Source organism: Panthera uncia, chromosome B1 (genome assembly GCF_023721935.1).
Source record: "Panthera uncia isolate 11264 chromosome B1, Puncia_PCG_1.0, whole genome shotgun sequence".
Taxonomy (NCBI): domain Eukaryota; kingdom Metazoa; phylum Chordata; class Mammalia; order Carnivora; family Felidae; genus Panthera; species Panthera uncia.
This window is the reverse complement of record NC_064811.1, coordinates 94,646,832-94,662,128: the sequence shown is the minus strand read 5'-3', so window position 1 is coordinate 94,662,128 and position 15,297 is coordinate 94,646,832. Positions and strand designations below refer to the sequence as shown.

Here is a 15,297-nt window from a genome sequence, read left to right as displayed (position 1 = left end):
CCTACAATTCAATTCAATCTGGCACTAACCAGAGTTATTTCAGACCCCACATGTTTAGGGCTCAGTCCTAGGACACTGCCCCTCACCTTCTGAAGATACCAATTGCAAGTTGTAGGTCCCCAGGTTTTCCACAACCACTCTGACTTTGAGACAAATCAGAGGTTCTTATGACCTCACCTTGGATTCGGATTTGATGGTTTGCTAGGAAAGTCACAAAACTTAGGGAACCACTTATTTCATTTACCAATTTACTGTATGATAAAAGATACAGATGAACAGCCATATAAAGAGATACATAAGATAAAGTATGGTAGGGTCCTAAGCGCAAGAGTTTCTGTCCCTATGGAGTTGGGGTGCATCCACATTTGTGGATATGTTCACCAACCTGGAAGCTCTCCAGATCCCAAAACCTTGGGAATTTTATGGAGGCTTCATCATGTAGGCATGATCCATTATTGACCTAGTTTCCAGTCCCTCTCCCCTTCCTGTAGGATGAGGGTGAGGCTAAAAGTTCTAAGCATCTAAACAGGGCGTGGTCTTTTTAGTGACCACCAGGAACCCACCAAGCATTGCCTCATTAGAACAAAAGATACTGCTCTCACCCAGGAAATTCCAAGAACTTTAGGAGCTCTGTGTCAGGAACCAGTGTCAAAAACCAAATATTATATCTAAAGATGCTCTTAGTGCTCTTATTATAGGAAATAACAAGTCTTTTAGGAGCTTTATGCCAGCAACAGGAGGACAGATACACATGTATGTGTGTGTATATACATATTTTTTTCTATTACTTCACAACAAGAGATTCAGGCAAATCACAGACTGCATTGCTTTGGCATCCCAAACAATGCCAAACCTCTTCTGTCTCAGGCATAGGACATAAGTAAACATCTCTGGTTTACCATCTTTTATTTTCCAGACTTCTCACTTGCACTGCCTAATTTTTGTTAGGGAAGGATAAGTGGGAGGACTGAATGGGAAGAAGGATAAGTCCTTAGGTTAAAATACACACACACACACACACACACACACACACACACGTTCACATTCAAACTCACATATCCACAATGGTGATAATATGTATCTCTCATTCTTCTAACTCTGAACATATTAATGTTAAATAAATGTCATATTTAAATTTTATTTATTCTTTTGGTTGGCAGATTCTAGTTCCATATGCTTTTTAATTTTTTTTCACTATTACATATTAAGATGAGCCATTCTAATATGCAAAACTGACATCTCATCCTTTGTGTATTCAAAAATAAAAATCACATCTTTAATGTCAGAATAGATAAGGATTTAACAAAGTAGTGTCATCCATTTTTTAAATTCCTTACTAAATTGCCTCTTAAAATACTAAGCAAACCCACAAAGTATGTGAATTAGTCTGTTCTTGTGGGTGATCCAGGGGATGGGGTGGGGTGGGGATGGAGCTAATTCCCTGTACACTTAACGGATTTTAAAACCAAATACATGAGCTTGGAGAAATCTAGCAGTAGATATAATATAAGACTGTATAATTTCCTTTGGCGAATTTCAAATTTTTCAATATTTATTATACATATTGTTTAATTTAATTTTTAGTTTTAAAATGAACTTTATGGCCATGTTCATATATACACAAAACTAGAGGATACAGCATAATTGATTTGTACATTTTAATCAAACCAAAACCTTTTCATTGCTGTATTTCATTTCTTTTATTAAAATACAATTCAGTTTGTTTATAGAGAATAGAGTATTTTGATACTTGAAAAGTTTTTGGAGATTAAATAATTATCTTAAATAATTATTTTTGATAGCAGTATTAGTAAGTGCCTAACATGGAAGTTAATTTTTCTTTAAAGTAAATATGAAACCACTAGGGGGATTTTTCAAATTGGTAAAAATTCAAGTCTATATATAAATAGAATCTGAAGAATTGAAATGTTTGGTAGAAATTTAAAAATTTTTAATTGTGGATATTTGAGGTTGTTTTTATTTTTTCCCAAAATCTAAGGCATAGACAAACGTTATCCAACTGTTGAATTTTATTTAAATTACCAGGAAAAATGTATTTCAGAACATCAGAACATAAAAATATAAAATGGAAGGGGTGCCTGGGTGGCTTGGTCGGTTAAGCGTCCGACTTCGGCTCAGGTCATGATCTCACGGTCTGTGAGTTCGAGCCCCGCGTCGGGCTCTGTGCTGACAGCTCAGAGCCTGGAGCCTGCTTCCGATTCTGTGTCTCCCTCTCTCTCTGACCCTACCCCATTCATGCTCTGTCTCTCTCTGTCTCAAAAATAAATAAACATTAAAAAAAATTAAAAAAAAATAAAAAAAATAATAAAATAAAATGGGAGTAGTATCATATTATAGTTTAATCATTTAGTCTAATAATCTTTTTTTGATGTCCATTTATTTGTGTTTGAGAAAGAGGAGAGGCAGAGAGAGATGGGAACAGAGGATCCAAAGTGCACTTTCATCACAGAGCAATCGCAGGGCAGGTGGGGCTCAAACTCACTAACTGCGATATCATGGTCATGACCTGAGCTGAGACTGGATGCTCAACCAAAGAGTCACCCACATGCTCCATAGTTTAATAATCTTTTAATCATTAATAGCTATTAATTACACAGGTTCTTCAAATTAAAAAAAAAAACCAAAAACCTATAAAATATTTACAAAATGACACAATATGTATAATATACAACTCATATTACATGTTAATTTGATTTTCTGTGATGTTGCATGTCAATAGTATTATTGTGTATTAAAGTATATGTGTCACAAATTGAAAACATGAACTTTTTTGATTGTTTTCTACTAGTTTGACAAGAGTTTGGTAAACTGGGAATTTGAAAATTCCATAGTCTAAACCAGTTTTGAGAATTAAGAAAATTTTTTATAGAAAGCAATTCACTAAAAATTAGAGTCATCCATCAAAACAAATAAAATAGAATAATGGAAAATTATATCCATTTGTGGTAAAGCCATTTGGGGAAAAAATTTTTTAATTCTCTCTACATTCTTTTTCTTTTGAACTAAAGAAAGTGATATGGAAATAGAACATATGATTATTAGATAAAATTTAATAATGAATAAATTATAATTTAACTATTAAATTATAATTTATTTAAATCATAATGTATTAATAATTAATAATTATAATTAATAATGTTAATAATTAATATAATATCAATATTATAATTACATTAAAATAATAAATTTATTAATAATGAATAAAAATTCAAATTTAATTTCGATTATAGGGGCAAGCCAAATTTAGAATGTGCTTTAAGACAAACATGTCAAAGCTTTTCTTCTCATCTAGGCTTCCTGGCCTCTCATTAGAGGGGTCTGAGGATGGTTGTTCCCATTTTGTTCTTTCTCCTATAGCTCCTCCATCACTTTGCTTCTAAGAATAGAGAAAGAGAAGTCCTGTGTATTTTGGCTGGTATGGTGAAGAAGACCAAGTGTATCCCTGCAACTTCAGAAAAGGATGTGTTATTAAAGGGAAAAACCTGTAACAACTGTATATACTTAAGACAAAATCATTCCCTCAGCTTGGCACTCCAGATACTTAGCAGACACTTAGAACATGTTTCACTGTTCCAACTCATACACAAATATTTGATTTTCTAATTCTTTATGTAAATAATGTTTACCAGTCCTATAGAAGCAATCTTTATGGTTATTAACATTTTACACTAAAACTTTCTTTCTTAGCTCTCTCTTTTATAAGTTTATTTATTTATTTTGAGAGAGGGGGAAGTGGGGCAGAGAGAGAAAGGGAGACAAAGAATCCCAAGCAGGCTCCCTCCGAGCTGTCAGGACAGAGCCTGATGTGGGTCTTGAACTCACCAATCCATAAGATCATGACCTAAGCTAAAAGAAATCAGGAGTGGTGCGCTTAACCAACCAAGCCACCCAGATGCCTCTCTTAAGTCTTTTTTTTTTTTTTTTTTGAGATGACTAGTTTGAAAAATGATCTCTTTCTTTGGCAAAATGAAATAGGAAACTGTATTCTTGAAGACATGAAAAAAATCTACTCTAATAGTAAAAACCTAGACTGTAAACTTTAAGCTATTAATATTTTAGCATATTAACACACTAAAATTATCTTTGATATGTATTTTTCTTATATATAAGCATCCATATCACATAAACATTTGTATTTATATTTCTGTCTTAGTCATTACATTTCTCCTTTTTTTCAGATAATGTTTAAAGGATTCTGCATCAGTCTTTGGTATTGGACATACTCAAAATCCCTTCTTCAACTTTTGCTCTCCTGGTCCATTGTCTTCCAGCTTTAACTTACTTGTGATCCCTTCAAACATTTTACATGGTTTGCAATGGTTACATGAACTTTTGGGAAGTGATAATTGCACCATCTCATACTTTATTCACTATGGCACTTTAGAAAAAGAAATTGGAAAAAACTTACAAAGCAGTATTTTAAAAAATGAATCTTATTGTGAAGCTTCGGAGAAGTTTTCGAACATTGATTGTTCTTTTAGCTACCTTTTGTTTGGTGAGCATTGTCATTTCTGCCTATTTCCTCTACTCTGGCTATAAACAGGAAATGACTGTTATTGAAACCACTGCAGAAGCAGAATGTGCTGACATCAAAATTCTACCATATCGGTCAATGGAGCTGAAAACAGTTAAACCTATTGATACATCCAAAACTGATCCTACTGTCCTCCTATTTGTGGAGAGCCAATATTCTCAACTTGGTCAAGATATCATAGCTATCTTGGAGTCTAGCCGATTTCAGTACCAAATGGTCATTGCCCCTGGCAAGGGGGATATACCTCCTCTTACAGATAATGGCAAAGGGAAATATATTTTAGTTATTTATGAAAATATTCTGAAGTATGTCAGCATGGACTCATGGAATCGAGAGCTTTTAGAAAAATACTGTGTGGAATACAGTGTTAGTATAATTGGTTTTCATAAAGCCAATGAGAACAGCTTACCAAGTACACAATTAAAAGGCTTTCCATTAAACCTTTTCAATAATCTAGCTCTAAAGGACTGTTTTGTCAACCCTCAGTCTCCTTTGCTGCATATTACCAAAGCCCCCAAGGTTGAGAAAGGCCCTCTTCCTGGGGAAGACTGGAGTATTTTCCAATATAATCATTCAACCTACCAGCCTGTGCTTTTAACTGAATTACAGACAGAAAAATTCCTTTCATCCTCATCCAGCAAACCACTCTATGCGACAGTGATTCAGGATCTGGGGCTTCATGATGGAATTCAGCGCGTTCTTTTTGGCAACAACTTAAACTTTTGGCTACACAAGCTCATCTTCATAGATGCCATCTCCTTCTTGTCAGGGAAGAGGCTGACACTGTCCTTGGACAGGTACATCCTTGTGGACATTGATGATATCTTTGTTGGGAAAGAGGGAACAAGGATGAATGTCAAAGATGTAAAGGTAAGAACATTTATAAATAACATCGTAATTTTTGTTTCACTAACTGTGGTATTAATAAAATGTAATTTTGAATATTTTAGATTCCTACTTATGCAAAGTTTTAAGATGCAGTATGTTTGAAATAAAATAGGCATTAAAAATATTGAACTAAGCCTTAACTATTCCTCACACACATACCCCAGATGCTTTGTAGGGGATAGAACTACAATATCCCAAAGAATATTTACAATTAATTTCCTTGCTCTTCTTAGACCTTGCTCAAGAACTCTGTAGAACTGGCTTTCTCCTTCTAGCACATGTTGCAGTTTGTAGCAGTGAGACCCATATAGTCATAAAACTCGATTCTTCGACTGATCCCCTGCCCTCCTTGGGTTTGACAGTGGTGGTTGAAATACAAGATGGAGAAGTACCTCTTGTAACTTCAAGTAAGCATAGTGTTTGTTTACATGAAATGTTAATATACTTGTAAATGTAGATATGAGCAAAAATGTAGTTTTATAGAGAATGCGTATTGGACTTGAACTCAGAACTCTTCCCTTATTATCTCTTTTATAAATTTATCATATTGTTTTGGGTAACACAACAGTGTTTGACTTTATAACAAATTAACCTTGCGATTGTTACTAGATAAACAAAAAGCCAAATATGGTATACTAGGTTAGGTAGGTAATTCTAAGAATAATTCCTTCTTTTTTTTTAATCTTGATTCAGTATTCTCATTTGTGCCTATCTTGTCCTGTATGTAACTAAATTCATTCCTGGACAAATAATTGTAGCAAACTACAAACAGAAATAATACGACACAACTTAAAATTATAAAAGAACTAAAGATTATAAAGATCATATCATTTTTTATTCCTGCTGTTAGGCTTTTTATCCTCCAAAGATGAAACCTCAATACTACTTCAAAATGACAGCATTTTCCTATCCTGAGGCCTTATGACCAAGTAGTAAGACATGATTAAAACCAGTGAAGTAAGTTCACTTTCTAAAAATGTTCAAAGTACATGTGAACCGGTGGCCTCTATTTTTAATGAGCCACCAAATGAAGCATCACTTGACTGGTACCCAAATACTTCATTTTGGACATTGTTGTAAAGGGATTAAATGATGCCCCTTGAGTTCTGTCCAGATTTTTCTGTTTCTTTCTTACTTGTTTTCTATTTACTATTCCTTTAATTAATATAAACTGTAGTTTTATATTTATTTCAGTATCATAAACAAGCGTTATATGTTTCAAAAGTTTCTCAAGTGATTCGTATCCTGAAACCCTAAAAGGAGAGGGTTTCCTAATTTCAATTTAACAAAGTATATGAGTTGAAAAACTTTATGACTCTAACAAACTTTTCCAGCCTAAATTCAGCTATTTCACTTACTCTCAATAAAAACTTACAAATAACTATTCACCACTATACAGTATTCACTGATGACTTTTTAAGTAACATAACCCCAAACAATAATGGAATACTGAAATTTAACAAAACTGGAACAATGTCACAGGCAGAGAAAGGATCAGAAAGATTGTATGTGTATGTGTATGTGTGTGTGTGTGTCTATATATACATATATATATATATACACATACATATATATATATACATATATATATATACACATACATATATATATACATATATATATATAGAGAGAGAGAGAGAGAGTGTGTATGTGCACATGTATCTTAATTATACACTCAACACACACCCACCCACACACACACACTCACACACCCTGACTGTCACTTTGAAAAAAATACTTTTTCATGCCCCTTTTGGTGTTGTTTCTGGTTCTTCCTCAGAACTATTAATCAAAGAGTATCAGAAAATTGATTGGAACTGAGGGTTATTACCCTCTTAGTTAATTAAAGGTCAAGAGGAAATACAACTTTCCAAATATAAAAATTCTAGTCCCAGTCCTTGGCATTTGATTTTTATTTTGACCTTATTTTTTGGATTAATATGATTTTGTGGGAAAAATTTTAAATTATGTGTAGAAAAGTTCTTAATGCTCTCATGTTCTTCATTGTCATGTCCTTTTCTGGCATTGTAGCATTTAATCTTATACTTTGGTAAAGATGAGGAGAAATCTGTCCTCCTTCAAACTCTGCCCAAATTTTCTAAAGCAGAGGTATTGCATGGCTGCTGACATTTTTCTCTATTATACTGAAATGAGAGTAGAGGTACTCTGTTCCTCAACAGAACACATTTAGGAAAGCTGGAGAGTTGTGTTTGAAAATTATTGGTTATATACATGACTGGACTCTTCTTGGGCCATTCACACAATTAGACCTGGAGTATATAGCTGGGAGCATTTAACAACAAACACACCTTTGTGTGCAATACCACCTCACGCTATTGACAAAAAATATATTAGTGTATTTTAGCTTGAGCACATTTTCCCATTTTGAGATAGAGATTCACGATCATACTGCTAAAGAATTAGCATTTTTAAGGTACAGCATTTGATGCAATAAAAAGAGCACATGTTTTCTTTTAATCGAACTTGAAAACCCGCATTCTTTTCACTACATGGTTCTGCCTGACCCAAGCTACCGTAGATCTAGCTTCTTTTAGAAACTTGCATATTTTATTTGATTTCATCATGCCTTCCTCCATCCAAAGCCACTGAGACAGAAATTAGTGTGTTCATTTCCAAGGCAAGCAAAATTAAGCTCACGCAGGTGCAGTAACTATCATCTAATTGCTGCCAAAATTTTATTGCATGTGTAAAAACTTAAGAGGGGCGCCTGGGTGGCTCAGTCGCTTAAGCGTCCCTCTTGATTTTGGCTTAGGTCATGATCACAAACTGAGCTGACAGCACACAGCCTGCTTGAGATTCTCTCTCCTTCTCTCTCTGTCCCTCCCCGGCTCATGCTCTCTCTCTTTCTCTCTCTCTCTCAAAATAAATAAACTTAAAAACAAACCCTCAAGATAGAAGAAATTATTCATGTATATAATCTTCTAGAATTATATTTCTAAAGTTTGTAAAATATTAGCTATCAGTAAAGTCAGAAAATATGGTCATGTTTTGACCTGGGAATATTTCTGTGTAATCTTCAAGGCAATCAGAAAATATTCCTGTACATCTAAGGTTCTATTAGCAGTATGACCTCAGGTTATTTAGAGTGGTGTCTTAAACACTTGGATTTATTCTTTCCTAGTTTTGAAAACAAATTTTTTTCATAATGGCCTTAATTACATGTATGTAAGCAAAAATAATAAAGGCCATCCTGATTATTAAAGTTTTAATTTTAAAAAACTTCTTGCAGTCAACTAATTAGATTTCTGTGGGAAATGGTTTACCCTTGGTTGAAACATTTGGTATAGTCATAGATGTTTGGTAGAATTAAGATAATATATTCTTTTTTCATAGTTTCCTAAGACAGAATAAATTTTTTTTTTCCCAATGAGGGCTTTGAAAACATGAACATGGTAAATGTAAGCTTCCATATGGACAATGAAATCAGAATTATTTTTGATTCTACCAATAATTTTGGTACTTTAATCAATTTTGTGACCTCTTGTATTTTTTCTGTTGGCAGTAAGCATCACTATTAGCATTTTTATATGTCTTTACACTTCTTGAGAAAATTAATTTATTCATTTATTGAACATCTACTGTATATAAGACTATATCTAAAACAGTATATGTGTAATAAATCTGACATTCTTATTTAAAGTTCTATATGATCCAGTTCAATTTACCTTTTCAACATTTATTTGTAATACTTCTCAAAACACACTGCTTGTAGTAGGCTAGCCCCTGTCTATCCCTCAGCTGTAGCTTGTTCATGTCTACTTGACCTCTCAGTTTCTGTGCTTTGACTAAAATGTTTCCTGAATTGACCCATATTTCAAAAGATACCTTAAGTCCTACTTCTTATGAGAAAGTGACACATGTCCTAATGACCCTGGTAGGTGGTGATTTCTCTTTAAATTGAGTCCCTGAATAATCACTGACCTTAACTCTCACTTAGCATCCTCATGCACATGAGCCAACTTCAACATTAGACAGTGAGACAAGTTTTCTTATACATGTACTTTTGAGAAAGTATATAGCAAGAAAACTTAGACATGATTTGAAAATACTTCATTGACAATTATTGCACTGTCTTTAACTGTTTGGTGGATGCAGGACTAAATTAGTCATAGACTTGAGTTACTACATTAAGAAAAGTAATTTGAGTAGTTTTGTGGTTTGTCTCAAAACGAGTTGTTTGTACATTTTAAGTAGAGTCAGAACTAGAAAAAAATCTATGTTGTAAACCTAGAGTCTAAAAACAAACGGTTAGCAAGCTAATTGGTTTTTTTTTCTTTTCTTCTCTCCTCCCTGCCCCCCATATTGTTTTTAATGAATCTGTACCTAGACTAGGGTTAAGAATTGATCCAGATAAAACAATTTAGTGATATCTTAATATGGATGTTATCATGCACTTATTTGACTACATATTTCCTGAACTGAAAATCATATGTTCAAAAATTTAAAGTGCAAAAGAAATTGTGCAAATTGAATGACCGATACATGAAAGATGTTAAGTTAATAGATATAAAGGAGACAATTAATAAAAGATCTTACACTACAGGTAAATGATTTAGGGTTAGGTCCAATAGCTATGTGAAAGTCTCTTTTACACAAGAAAATGATACAATGAAAATATTTTGGCAATTTTTTATATTATTAATGTAAATATTTAAATAAAATCTCAGTTCAAACTTTTGTAGGAATTATGACATTTAAGAGGGACAAGGTTGCTATGAATAGGAAAGAAGAAATCTATCATAAAAGAAAATTTCAAAATCTTGATTAATCATTTGAATAAGGTTGGAAGAGAAAAGAAAAAAAAAACTTATGATTTCTAAAGTTGTGATCTAATAAAATAAGAAATTATTGATGCTATGAATATCAGCACAGAAGATGAGAAGCTATATTGGTAATTGAAAGATTAGTTTTATAACATTTTAACATTATGACTGAAACATATTGCTACATCTGACAAATTAATAGAAAAAAATTTTTTTAGAATGCTTGATATCCTAGACTGAATGGAGTCATTATCAAAAAAGGGAGCTGAAAAGTAAAAATTATATGTGGTAAATGGAATCCAGATTTAACATATTAACCAGTGTAGATCCAGCAATGCAGAACAGTCCAGACAGTAGGAGTTGGATGGATGGCCCAGTCAGACAATCAAGCAAGCAGCATCTGAAAGTTGTTTGGCAGTTTCTAAGTAGGTGAGCAAGACATGTAATCAGTTAAGTGTAGCATAACAGCTGGGTAGTGGCCCAGGCAAGTAGGATCAGATTTTATCAAGATATTTCACAACAAACTGAAGATACTCAATCCTGGGATTAGTCTGTAGGCAAAAATAGTCTTCTATCTGAGAAAAAATGGCACAGAAGGCAGTGGCCCAATTATAGAAGAGTAAGATTTGACAATATATGACAACCTGGAGATCAACATAGGGAACATGACAAGGAACTTGGAAGGCAGGAGCTCAAGCATAAAATAACCCTATGCAGAAGAGAGGAGCCATCAGTTAGACCTGCTGAAATTGCAGCCCTGACAATGATCTAGAATTCTTAGGACTGTAAGGGAAGAGCTACATTTAGTTTCTCATGGAATCCTTAGATGCCCAGCTGCAATAATTATACTATTTCAAGTTGCTCAATTGGTTCAAAAGAAAAACAGACACTGTCGGAGGCTTATCATAGGAATGATTCATTTTCTGTATAAACTTAGTTAGAATCACTGTGTCAATTAAAATATTTTTGTAATTTGAGTTTGTCTTGGCTGAAAAGATATGCTCTATATAATGTATTTTGTCAAAGTCAGTAGTGAGTTCAGAAAACTCAGACAAAATTTGAGTTTTGTTTCCAAGCTTGGAAGAGGACAGCCACTATATGGAGGTATTTAATAAAAAAAATTTCCTGGATGCCTGGGTGGTTCAGTGGGTTAAGTGCCCTACTCTTGATTTCAGCTCATTTCATGATCTCACAGTCATGAGATGGAGTCCTGCATCGAGCTCCACATGGGGCTTCACGCTGGGCTCTTTTCAGGGCTCCATGCTATGCATGCTTAAGATTCTCTCTCTCCCTCTCTTTCTACCCCTCCCCAACTTGCATGTGCTCTCTTTCTCTCATTCTCTCTCTCAAAAAGAAAACTCCTTCCTTCTTTTATTTATAATCATAATGTAAATGTCTCAGATTTTCTTTTCTTCTGAACTTTTTCATGTGGCACCATACATATGACTTTGTCAGTGGAAGAGAACACTATCTCTTCCAAAAGATATTTCTTCATGGAAGTAAATAATGTCTCTACTTAAAAAAAATTACCAAAATTATATAAAAGTGCACTTTTAAATGATGGAATGAAAAAAAGAGAGAGAGAGAAAATATATACTGGTAATATCCCTCCAAATTGGGCATTTAACTAAAAACATTAACATTTTGTTTATTAACTTAAAATAATTTAATTCAATGTCCAAATCATTATTTCTCACCTATGGGCTCCACATTTTTTATTATAAAGTTTACACAAACATAAAATATTCAGTTCTTGTTTTCATTAGAATAGGCAGGACATGTTTCCAGTTATCTGCATTACAAGGTAGAATGCAATATATACCAAGACAAAATGTTGACAATGGGAAAAAAAGAGGGCCTAATTCTAAGAATCAGGGAAATTTCATGGAGGGGTGGCATCTGAGTCCTCTGTGATGGTATGACAGAACACTAGCAAATCAAGAAGAGGAAGTATATTCATGGTCAATGGATCAATCCAAGCTAATATCTGGCCAAAAATATCAGAATATTTTTGGGAATGGTAAGTTGTCTGTGTTGCTTGGATGATAAAGTAAGAGGTAGCAGTGTTATTAAGTGCTGAATATGTTGGTTGTGGCCATAATATAGAGCTTTGTTGACAGAAGGATACTATTTGAGTCACTGAAGAATTTAAGCCAGAAAGTAACCTGATCAGGGCTGGGATCAAGAAAAGTATATTGTTTGAACGAGGGATATGTTTTTGTGGAGACCTGTCAAAAAATGTATTGCAACAATATAGAAATAATAATTCTTGTTTATTTTTAAAAATAGGATTTATTTAGCATATTAATATACACTCAGCACTGTGCTAATGATTAACAGGCAGTATATCATTTAATACAGCAACACTAAAGAGGAAATATTTTGTACATTTGCTGAATGATTAAAATGAGGCTTGACAATATTAAGATACCCACCTAGCTAATAAGTGGCAGAGCAAACACACCCAAACTGTCATGAATGTCTAAGCTTTCTTTTAGAAATCAGTGCTGGGAGTTTGGATTTGAGTCTCAGTGCCAGCAGTAACCAGTTAACTTTGAACATCTTTATTAACCTCTCCAATTCTCAGATTATAGATCCATAACAGCAGTGTAAAGCGACCCAGTCCTTAGCATTGTAGTGAACCTTTAGAAAGATAAGGAGTGGAAAGTTTCTAGGATAGAGTCTGACCTGTAAGATTTACTCAGTTTAGCTCAGTGGTAGTCAGGATGGAACAGGGAGATTGGGAGAGCCCATTCAGAATTGATGGGACTTCGGCACCTACTCAATGGAGGGAGCAGAGAAAAAGGTGGAGATGTGGCATCATGGTTTTTCCTGGGGATATCCATTAATACATGCAGAATCAGGCAGAAGAAAAGGTGTCAGGAAAATGAGTTTGGTTTAAGGTCTGATGATTTAACATGGGATATCCAAATGTAGGCATTTAAAAAAGCAAATCTAGGGGCGCCTGGGTGGCGCAGTCGGTTAAGCGTCCGACTTCAGCCAGGTCACGATCTCGCGGTCCGTGAGTTCGAGCCCCGCGTCAGGCTCTGGGCTGATGGCTCAGAGCCTGGAGCCTGTTTCCGATTCTGTGTCTCCCTCTCTCTCTGCCCCTCCCCCGTTCATGCTCTGTCTCTCTCTGTCCCAAAAATAAATAAAAAACGTTGAAAAAAAAATTAAAAAAAAAAAATAAATAAAAAAGCAAATCTAAATTTTCAGACACTGTCAGAGGTGGCAGTTTAGATTTAGAAATCATCAAGCTTAATACTTGCAAACTTAGTGATGATCACTAAAGGGAAATGAATCAAAGAACAAAAAAATACAGGTTGAATGTATCTTTTGGATGTCCTGTAATAAACTCAAGATTATGACAAGTTAGTTTCCTACATAGAAAACTGTTTCACGTACAAAGAGAGTAGCCATCCGAACAGCCTCTTCATTAATAATATGGAAAAAAGCCTGAAATATCAGTAAGTGCTGCCTGTCTTCAGAGAAATAAAATTAAAGGAATGTCCAATTGAGAATAGCATGGTGTTCATGCAACAAAGAAGGCACAATCATTTATCTGGTATTTGGCATTTTGGATTATATTTTCCTTCTTATTTATGACCTCTTGATGAACAAGAATTGCAATATGTCCCCCCTCACTAATGTGGCTGTGAGATGTACCAAATAACTCTTCGTTATAAATATTCCTGAAATGTGGAGTGATATATAGGGATTAAGTATAAAGAGAACAAGAAAGCTAAATCCTCATTCTAATGGGAAATATTTTCTAAATTTTCAAAATGGTCTTCTAATTATATTCTAATGAAATATTTTTATTTAGTTCTTATGTTTTTATTTGCTTGATGACAGTGTTCATTCTGAACTTGTCTAGTTTTGTTGTTGTTGTTGTTGTTGTTGTTGTTGTTGTAAACAAGGATTTTGGAGGCATACTTTCATTTAAACCTGTTTTCTGGGTATCAGTTATTACTTCTTTAGGGGCGCGTGGGTGGTTCAGTTGGTTGAGCCTCTGACTACAATGTACAAAAAGTACATTTAGGGATGCCTGGGTGGCTCAGTCAGTTGAACATCTGACTACAGCTCAGGTCATGATCTCACGGTTCCTGGGTTCAGGCCATGTCAGGCTTTGTGCTGACAGCTCAGAGCCTGGAGCCTGCTTCTGATTCTGTGTCTCCCTCTCTCTCTGCCCCTTCCCCAGCTTGTACTCTTTCTCTCTCTCTCTTTCTCAAAAATAAACATAAAAAACATTTAAAAATTATTACTTATTTAAAAGGTGCATTTTAAAACAAGACCTGTTAACCAAATGAGGATTGTCTACTCAGAATATTTTTTAAAGGTTTTTTTTTTTTGTATACATATTAGATTTTAATTTGAGACTGGACATTCCCTGAATTAATTTGCACCCAAAACAGATTAAATAGTAATGGATCGAACACTAACATGAGTGCTCACTTTGGTTAGTTTACAGTATAACATAATTACTGAGCAGAGAACAATCTTTTGATACAGCAGGGGAAGAACACAATTAAAGTCCATGAGCTCTATTTTGCCATTTAAGATGTAGCAATTGTCTCCATGGGAAAGAGAAAATGTTAGAAAATATTTTGGTAAAAACAACCAAGCTAGCCAAGTCTCAGCAAGGTAGAGAAACAATTAGAGTTTAGAGTTCTTAAATCTCATTGTTAATGCCTAAAAGCCCTGGGGATATTCATGGGGATATTTTCTGATTAGTTTTGTATATTTTCTCATTCTCTATGATGATATAAATAGTGATTAATGCTCAGATTATAATGATCCTCTTCAGCTAAAGCCATGTTTTGTTATGATAGTCATCAAAAGATACCACAAAATGGTTTAATTTCTAAAGAATGTCTGAAAAGAAAAACAAAACAAAACAAAAACTTGCTCCTTTTATACTCCCTGTAGAAATACCCATTGTGTGTTCCTAGGTAAATTATCATGTAATGAAGCATCTTAATTATATAATCCTGAGGAAGCTAGAATAGTAGTAGTAGTAGTAGTAGTAGTAGTATTCGGATAATAGATTAAACTATTAAAGTAGTTATA

At 34.1% G+C, this 15,297-nt stretch overlaps 1 protein-coding gene across 2 annotated transcripts in view; it reads left to right on the top strand.

Moving 5' to 3' along the window:
- LOC125923048 (bifunctional heparan sulfate N-deacetylase/N-sulfotransferase 4) overlaps positions 1–15,297 on the top strand; it is a 270,079-nt gene that overhangs the window by 31,326 nt on the left and 223,456 nt on the right. The window contains exon 2 of one of the 2 annotated variants that reach the window (XM_049631086.1): positions 4,200–5,425. In XM_049631086.1, the coding sequence (XP_049487043.1) occupies positions 4,448–5,425 (978 nt within the window). In that variant the 5' untranslated portion in view covers positions 4,200–4,447. Of the gene's footprint in view, positions 1–4,199; positions 5,426–15,297 lie in introns of those variants that run through there. The other variant, XM_049631085.1, reaches the window with a different exon arrangement.